At 44.0% G+C, this 8,972-nt stretch overlaps 1 protein-coding gene across 1 annotated transcript; it reads right to left on the reverse strand.

Annotated features, from left to right (window-relative positions):
- Positions 1-1,191: 1,191 nt before the first annotated feature.
- htr1b (5-hydroxytryptamine (serotonin) receptor 1B) lies at positions 1,192-6,347 on the reverse strand. The gene has a single exon (XM_037487579.2). The coding sequence runs from the start codon at positions 4,465-4,467 to the stop codon at positions 3,334-3,336; it is 1,134 nt and encodes a 377-aa protein (XP_037343476.1). The 5' UTR covers positions 4,468-6,347; the 3' UTR covers positions 1,192-3,333.
- Positions 6,348-8,972: the final 2,625 nt, after the last annotated feature.

Raw genomic sequence — 8,972 nt, forward strand, 5'->3', positions numbered from 1 at the left:
GGGAGCTGGAAGCGAAGCTAACGGAAAGCTCAGTGAGCCTTTAAACGAACCCACTTGGTTGGAACGGCTTGTGGCAACGGATCTGCTGTGAAGCACGGACAGAACACGCATGACGGAGGAATGTGACACACACGCATTCACGGTAAGACAGTGTGAACTTCTCCTCCAGAGGAGCAGAGCCGTGTGTACTGTTTGTGTGTATAAAAAAAGCAGAGAATTACTCTACCTTTGCCTCCAATAAGATAAGATCATGTTATCGCCACGTATTAATGAAAGTAGAAGGTGGATCCACAGCTCTGCCAATGGTGAGAACTACAGTTGTTTTTCTATGACGATTTTTCACAACGTAAAGGCTGTTGCGCCTGTGAGGTTAACATGCCTAAAGTGCAGGTGCGTGGGTTTCTATGGCCAAGATTTGAAAGCCACACCGTAATGTGCAAAACGCCAGGAAAAGGGTACAAGATAACCATACTGGCTCTTATTTATACCTCTAAAAGTAGGTATAGAACTGATAACTAATTGTTATTCACCCTCAATCACCTTACCTCCTCGCATTGCCTAAAAGGTGGCTTTCCGACTTCTTCTTTTTTTCTGTCAAAGGCCAATTGTTATCACTGAGGTACAGTAATTTACTAAATGAGCAAATGGGCCCTTGTGCCTCCATTTTAAAGGTGATGAATGCATTGAGCCTTCTTCAACCACAAAGGGTGAAACAATAAAGCTGTTAACAACGAGTACGTTCAGCAGCAGAATGTTTTATAGGTTCATTATCAATGTGTTCAGCCTCACTAGCTGTCACATCAGCAATGCCCTTCACTCGACAGCAGACCTGCAGCAAACCAGTAATGCAAAACATTCAGCTATTAGGGGGGGAAAAAAGTGGTTGTATAATGAAGGTATTTGCTCGCACAATGCAATCATCCCATGTCAACAAAGGGATAACGTGCATTGTTTTGCACAATGAGGTGAAGCAGTGGCTCAGAGTGACTATTTGTAAAAAGTCTGCATTTCATTAGGCTACATTTCCCCATGTCGTAACACACCTGCAGCCGACCAAGCTGTGGCAGTGAAATGTCATGTGTGTCCATTGTTAATCCAACAAAAAATATGGAAGTGCAATGGTGAATCAGTAGAGTACTCATTTAATGCAACGCTTGAACCTACAAAGTCTTTGTCAGATAAACACCCACGTGAACAATAAAAAAAAAAGCTTGAGACCGACAGCTACACCTACAATTAAGACATCGACGCTTACAAGACATCATCCAATAAGCCAAAACAATTCACTATGCACAGATAAAACTTGCAAAGTCCCAAAGAAATCACTATGAAGCAAAAAATAACATACTTGCCCTACAAAGTCTTTCATAAACAGTATAAACTTTAAATAGATGCTTTATTTTACAGTTGTAAGCATATGTTAATGTTTCCTAATCCACAGCAAAGCGCCTCCCTTGGGCCCTCATACGTAGAGCAGCGTGTAGGCTTATAGTTTTAAAACAGACAAACAATGGAGACCACTCACTAATTTGTTGTCTTCTCATCTCAAATCTCAAACATTTCTCCTCATTTCTTTTGTAGGGCAACAACATGGACTCATTTGTCCTATTTGGTTTGCTTACAAGTGAAAAAATCAAACCCGGCCAAGAATCGTGTCCCTGTGTTGTTTCTGGGCCCTTTTGTACTTACTTTTGTCAACCACTTTTCTCAACAACAAACCGTTCTTTACGCAGACAATTAAACATACTAATATACTTGGATGATATTAAATGAACAGTAACAAATTCATAACATCGTGAGATTCACTTTTGTCAGTCTTTCGACATGTCGTCAACTGCTGCAGAGAGTCCGAGCCTCGGGTGCACTCATGTTTCCTGCACAACAAGCCGCATGAAGATCCATATAAGGAAAGCGTATGCGTGGTTGCATGTGTGTTGGCAATATGAGTGGCCTCTTCTGTGTGCGTGAAGTACACCAGAAGAGCACGGCCCGCCGTCCCTCCCGTGACTTTCTGAACTACCGCAAGCCGCTTCACCAAGCGAACCGCGTCCTCCTCTTGGAAAGGAGCAAGAGAGACTGAGAGGGCCGGGAGATGGTGGAGAGCTCAAAGCTCGAGAAGCTCAGGCAGAAGAGACTCCGGACGTGACATTCGAGAGCAACGTGGAGAGCAACGCGCGGATTCATCCCAATTAATCTGCAATGTTTAATGCTCCGTCACGTTCGGCGAGGGCCTCGAGAGGTTTGTTGGATTTCATTTTGACATCATGGTGATGGGAGCATTGATCTACAGTCTCATTTCATTTCATGGTAACACTTTTCAAAACTGCAAGTGCACTACACCAACAACATGTGTCAGTAACGAAATATTTTTACTGCAGATTTTCAATACGTTTTGAACTCTTGAACTGGATTTAGTCTTCTAGAACAAAATACATACTTTACGCCTTTATTGCACAGCCTGTCTGAATGTTAAATTCATTGAACGGAACATACTTTGTTTCATTTAACGCGGACAAACCCTCAATTGTTTTTGGAGCTCTGCAGTGCAGCATCTATAGAGCGAGGAGGTGGCAAACCATCGCACACATGAACATGACACGCTGTAGATACAGACTGAATGTAGCAGCAAACAGACCCACACACAGTAAACCCCCAGCGATGTTTGTTCTTATGATCAGCTTACAGCACTGTTGTGCAAATATCTGCTGCAGTTTCTTTGTTTGACACGGATATGATTTCTTTCTCTTTTTTTTTTTCCAACTGTGCCTTACAACAAAAGATGATTCAGTCAGAGTGGCAGCTAGCAGCATAATAAAAATGTATCCCACTGGTATAATTTATCATAATACATGGATATATTTTTGTAGTTTTTCAAAATAAATCTACCGTAACACGTAATGAGAACAAAGTTGCTGTTATAAAATATATATATTCTGCATATGTCATGATGTTTATGATCCGAGCTGCTACTCACATTAATGTGGAATATGTACACGTAAATACCATCCACACCGAAATCCTACAATCTATCACACAGGTGATAGATTGTAGGATTTTTTATAGAATTTGCCTTGACTTGGTTTTAGTTTTAAATCCACGGGAATTAGGTTGAAAAATGGCCTTAATTTATTAAGTTGTTGTATTAAGTTGTCATTTTAAATCTTAACCAATGACAATAAATTGATTTGAATTTTTTTAACTTTTTCTTGCAAATCTTATTTGTGTCTTATTATCTTATTGAGTCTCGAACACTTATAGTGTGTGTTCCACTCTTACTACATTAACTTTATTTAGAAATCCATATCCAAAAACACACACATAAGTAACATTCGTTTACGAGCGGCAGCATCTGAAGCGTACAAGTTTATGGAAAGCTTTCTTGAAGTCCTCATTGGACATTGTGTATATGATCGGGTTTATGAGAGAGTTCAGGTATCCCAGCCAGGTGAAAAAGTCAAACAGTTCGGGGTTAAAACACGTGTCACAGGTGGCCACCACCAGAGTGTAAATGAAAAACGGCAGCCAGCAAACGATGTAAGCGCCGAGGATTATCCCCAAAGTTTTGGTCGCTTTTCTCTCTCTGGCTGCCGAAATGCGCTTTTTGTCCAACAGCGCATCGGACACGGTCACTTTCACGTGGTTGTCGCTCGTGGAAGACCCCGTGTCGCTGGACGGGGTGTCGTGCCTCCCGCACTGCAGAGACGTCGTGGACGCCACGGACCCCGGCGAGTTGGTGACCAGGTGCGCCGAGGTGAGCCTCTTGCCCAACTTCTTGGGCGACTGCTTCAGGATCCGCTTCCGGGCCTCGACGTAAATCCGCCCGTAGAGCACGATGAGCAGCAACGTCGGGATGTAGAAAGCCCCGAAGGTGGAGTAGATGGTGTAGAAAATATGATCCGTGTTGACGCTGCAGCTCGTCAGCTCGTCCGCCTTCACCTGCCTCCAGAAGAGCGGCGGCAGGGAGATGGAGATGGCGATGACCCAGGCCGTGGCCACCATCCCGGCCGCGCGCCCCGGAGTGCGCTTTTTGGAGTACTCCACCGCGTCCGTGATGGCCCAGTACCGGTCCAGCGCGATTACGCACAGGTGCAGGATGGACGCCGTGCAGCACGTTATGTCCGAGGAGAGCCAGACGTCGCACACTATTTGCCCCAGCGTCCAGGTGTGGATGACCGTGTAGAGGACGCAGATGGGCATCACCAGAATGGACACCAGCAGGTCGGTGACGGCCAGAGAGGCGATCAGAAAATTGGCGGGCGTTTGCAGTTTCTTCGACTGGGAGATCGTCGCTATGACGAAGGCGTTGGAGGAAGTGGTGGCGAGCGTGAAGACGGACAGAACCACCGCCAGAGTGACCTGAGAGGCGAGACCCTCCGCGGCCACGGCCGCGAGCGGAGAGTCCGCCGCGGAGGTGCCGTTCGTGGTGTTCCCCGGCGGAGTTGGCTCGACTTGACCGGAGCGCTCCATCGCTTTTTTAAGTCACTTTTTTGCCATTATTTGATGTTTTCCTCCTCCCGAGATGTCTGACTTTCAGGGTGCCCTTTCTCCCCGCGGACGTCTCCTTAACCGAGCCATGCGATCAGTTAAACCGGCGTGTTCGGTCCGATTCCTAACATCTCATTTGCTTCTTCTACTTCAGGTTCGAATGTGCAGACACCAAGTTGTGCACGCCAATATCCATCCCTCGCCATTCAAACTTCAAACATTTGTAGCCATGAAAAGAAAACTTATCAAACACTGTGAACGCAACACAAGACGGAAAAAAAGGTTTCAATGTAAATACAAACGATGAGCAGAGCGTTCTGGTGTCCCAACCTCTGGGGAGATGCCACAGATAATCCGCATGTAGGGCACAAGTTTTCCACTGCACTTGGTCCCCAGACCCCCTGTGGCTGAATGGTGAGCCAACCCAAAGTCTCACTTTTATACACACTCTGACATCAACGAGCAGCACTCATCATCACTGCCTTGTTTCCTCTCTCTCTTTCTCTCTCTCTCTCTCTTTGCTGGGTCATAGTGCCCAGTGACTCTCATCCGTCACTGTGCATGCCACAAAACCACGGATTTTCTGTCAAGGAATAGGACAATTAGCCTTTCTGAAGGGGTTTATAAGTTGTTTAAGTGGTTTTGTTGACGACGCTTTACATATTTGATATGAGGGAGAACAACCAATGAGTCAATGGCATTCAAGTCATTAATAAAGCATCACAACGATACAATATGAAGTCGAAGCACCACTTATTGTATCAAACTTTGCTAATGTGCTGGAGCTATATGATTTTTTTGTTGTTCATTTTTTTAAAGCATTTGCAAATCTGCCCCAAAGGGTGACCTTCTTCAATCAAAGAATGAGTAGCACCTCAATATAGCAACACACAAGGTTTAAGGAACAGCACTCGATTGGCCCCTTGGGATCCCTGTTTGATGGACTCCAAGTTCCAAGTATAGAGAAGGTTAACAAACAACTAGCAGCACACTGAATATACACAATAAACAAGAGGCCTATCACAGCAGAGGAAACCTTTGGCCAAACACCATGATTTTGATTTATTTGTTGCTTTAAAGCCTTCTACACCATCCCCAGTGAACATGTTTTGGTTGAACAGACGTTGAATCAACGTCTTTTCAACGTCTATGCCCGACGTTGAAAAGACGTTGCAAAATGGTTTAAAAGTGAAAGTTGTTTCAACGTCTATTCGTAGACGTTGAAAAGACGTCTATATTTGGACCACATATCAACGTGATTTTTAATACGGTAAAATGTCGTCCTCTACTTTGTGCTATAGCATTATTTTATAGGTGTAAAAAGAAATTACGTCCACATTTGTGCGTTTACCACCGATATTGCGCGTTACAGATGTGAGCAGAGTTACGTGTTTTCAACTAATGTTTGAAACGGCCCGCATTATTTTGTCCTTGAAGCATATTGTTACGCCTCCTCTCCCGAGCCGGGGTCTGCGGCGTAACAGACACACACTCTGTATTTCCATATTCATGAAGAATTTAAGAAAAATCTTAAATGCGTTGAAATCACGTCTTTGCGTAGACCAAATTTCGCCGACCACTTCATTCATTATTATGATAATCTTAATGATAGTATCGTCTCTCTTTCAACCTTACGTTAAAACATGACACATAATCGAGAAATTTACCCTTTTCTCGCACTTTTTTGCCGGTTGAAAAAACGTTGAAATGAGGTCTTAGACGTTCAGACCTCAATTCAACCCGATTTCAACCATATTTCAACATTGAAATAACGTATTGTGCTCACTGGGTGTGCTCACTGGGTCCAGTCCTCAGCTACACAGCGGTAACTTAAACTCAAAGAACGAAATATTAAATAATGAGAATACTGCGCAACACGAACTAGATTGTGTGCACTTCAACCAGTCAGTAACTGTAACTCAAATAAATGTTTTAATGAAAAGTAAACCGTGTCAGAGTATGATTGCCAAATAAATATATGAACAGAACTATTGAGAGCATGAAATGAAATGCTATGAAAATTGAAATTGAAACGAAAACAAATTACATGAAACATTAATGGTTGTTTGTATGTATGTGCGTGCGTAACGTCACGTCACGTGCGCTCCGGCTGCATCCGGGTCATCACACAAGGCAACATCAATACACTCCAGCCGTTGACGTCATAAGATCACATGATTTGATGCCCTGATAAGAAAAACATTCCATGTCGTCACAACTTCGCTGGGATTCTTCAGGGAGACACACATTCTCTGTTCTGGATCGTAAATCCGTTCATTGGCCCATCATCTTTTGAACAATACAACTGTTTTTAAGTTGTATCGTGTACAAACCTGTATTCGAACAAATATTTAAATCAAAAAGGTGAAATGGCTGAAGCAAACGCCTTTTTACAACAGGGACCATCACCGTCAACTTTCAGTGCAGATGATATGAGCCTGCTGGAGATCTCCGATGTTCTCAAGACTCTTCGGTTGAAAATTCATATGAGCGCAATAAGGGTTTCAAGGTGGGAATCTGTAAAGGACAAAAATGACAAATTTGAACAGCAAAAAAAGGAGTATGCTGTTGAAAGAAGAAAATGTGAAACCCTTCAGGAAGAGTTGAAGAGACTTATTGATGAGGTTAAAAATCATCAATACTTTGAGAAAATCTACCAAGAGAAAAAGACATTAAATGAAGAAATGTCCTCTGAACATAAAATACTGGAAGCACAGCTGATGAAACAGAAGAAAAGACTGACTGTCTTAAAGACAATGGAGGCGGACACTGATTTCATGGAAAAAGAGAATAACGAGCATGACCGTAGAATTAGGGTCCTAAAGATTGAACTGATGAAAGTATCGCATGAAGCTAAACAAGTGTCCGAGGTTCATTCAAAGCATGTCGATACGCTTAGAATAAAACTGGGGACTATGGCATCTTTGGGGACTTCTGTGGAAACCGTACGCTCGCAGTCCGAGGCTCTGCAATGTCAGAATGATGAGCTGGTCAAAAAGATAAAGGACGTAAACAGACAGATTCCACCACTCTCTGCAGAAATGGAGGAAATGAAAGCCAAACATTTAGCCCTGTTCATTGTAAATAGGGACCTAGAGCAGGAACTCAAGCCTCTGATCCAAAAAGTGAAGATCCTGCATGACGAGCGGGACAAAAAAATTCCCAAAATGGACAGTTTAGAGAGAAAAAACAATTCTTTAAAACTGCAAGTCCAGGACCTCCATGAACAGCTTGCGTCCAAAAATTCTTCTGCAAACCACATGGTTGAACTGCAAGCCCGGGAGAGGGAACTGAAAGATCAGCAGCAACTGTTGATTAAGGCTCACACTGAGGCCTCTGACAAGCTCAGGGAAAAAGGCTGGCAGGTAGAGTATGACCGGGTGAAAGAAAGAATTGACAACTTGCAGCAAAGTAACATTGAATGGAAAGAAAAGACCTCCGCTCTAACCAACACTCTCACGGATCCGGATGCCTTTAAGGCAAACATCAATGCAATGAAGGCTACTATAAAAGTTGCAGTCAGAGAGAATGATGATCTAAAAAAGCAACATCGGGCCCTTGAAAAGCAGTTCTCAAAAGAAAAGCCTTATGAGAAGAAAATCAAGGCAATGACGTTACAGATCACAAACGCTAAGGCTGAAAACTCCAACCTTCAGCGCCAGGTTGAGAAAGCGGAGACCAACATTCGGGGAATGGACACCTTGAATCGGGCCCAAAAGGCCCTGGAAAGGGAGAAAAACACCCTCAAGCAACAGAAGGACGACCTTCTGAAAGAACTTCAGGACATTGATAGAACGGCTGCCGAAGAAGCGCCCCTGAAGGAGGTTGTTAAGGTGGCGGCGGAAGAGAACGCGGACAGTACAAGAAAATTGATCGATTACAAGGAACAATTAGACGCTGTTCGCGAGCGGAGGGCGCGCCGGCTAGCGCAGCGTCGTAAGCCGCTCAATGACCCCGAGCCGAACACCCAAACCCAACCTGCTCCCCCGAAGCCTAAACAGCAGCCCACTGCTTCCGCTGTGGCGTGTGGGTCGAAGGCAGGGAGGTAAAGGGGCCTTCTTAAGTAGGTAGTCATTCTACTGAAGTAATTCGTTTGTTTTTCTCCCGGTGCTCGGGTTTTCCTAAAATATAATGTTACATGGTACGTTACTGTGCTAATGTAACATAATTAGTCATTCTACTGACGCAATTCGTTCGTTTTTCTCCCGGTGCTCGGGTTTTTCAAAAAAATAGTGTTACATAATAAGACATCTTATTGACGTAACATCTTCGGTTTTCTCCCGGTGCTCGGGTTTTTCAAAAAAATAATGTTACATAAAAAGACATCTTATTGACCTGTTCATGGAGCTACCTGCTTGCTTACCGTTTCAATGACACCCTCCTGCTCACTCTGTCCCTCCTTGACTTCACTGTCAGGTTCGGGCACCTGCTGCACCTTCTCCTCTGCTGCCTGCGAGCCGCAAGCAGCGCTATCGCTATGGCTAGTC

The sequence above is a fragment of the Pungitius pungitius genome, chromosome 14 (assembly GCF_949316345.1).
Source record: "Pungitius pungitius chromosome 14, fPunPun2.1, whole genome shotgun sequence".
NCBI classification, from domain to species: domain Eukaryota; kingdom Metazoa; phylum Chordata; class Actinopteri; order Perciformes; family Gasterosteidae; genus Pungitius; species Pungitius pungitius.

Bases quoted from the DNA above. Each gene is read 5' to 3' on its own strand.
- htr1b (XM_037487579.2), bottom strand. From the start codon at position 4,467: ATGGAGCGCTCCGGTCAAGTCGAGCCAACTCCGCCGGGGAACACCACG.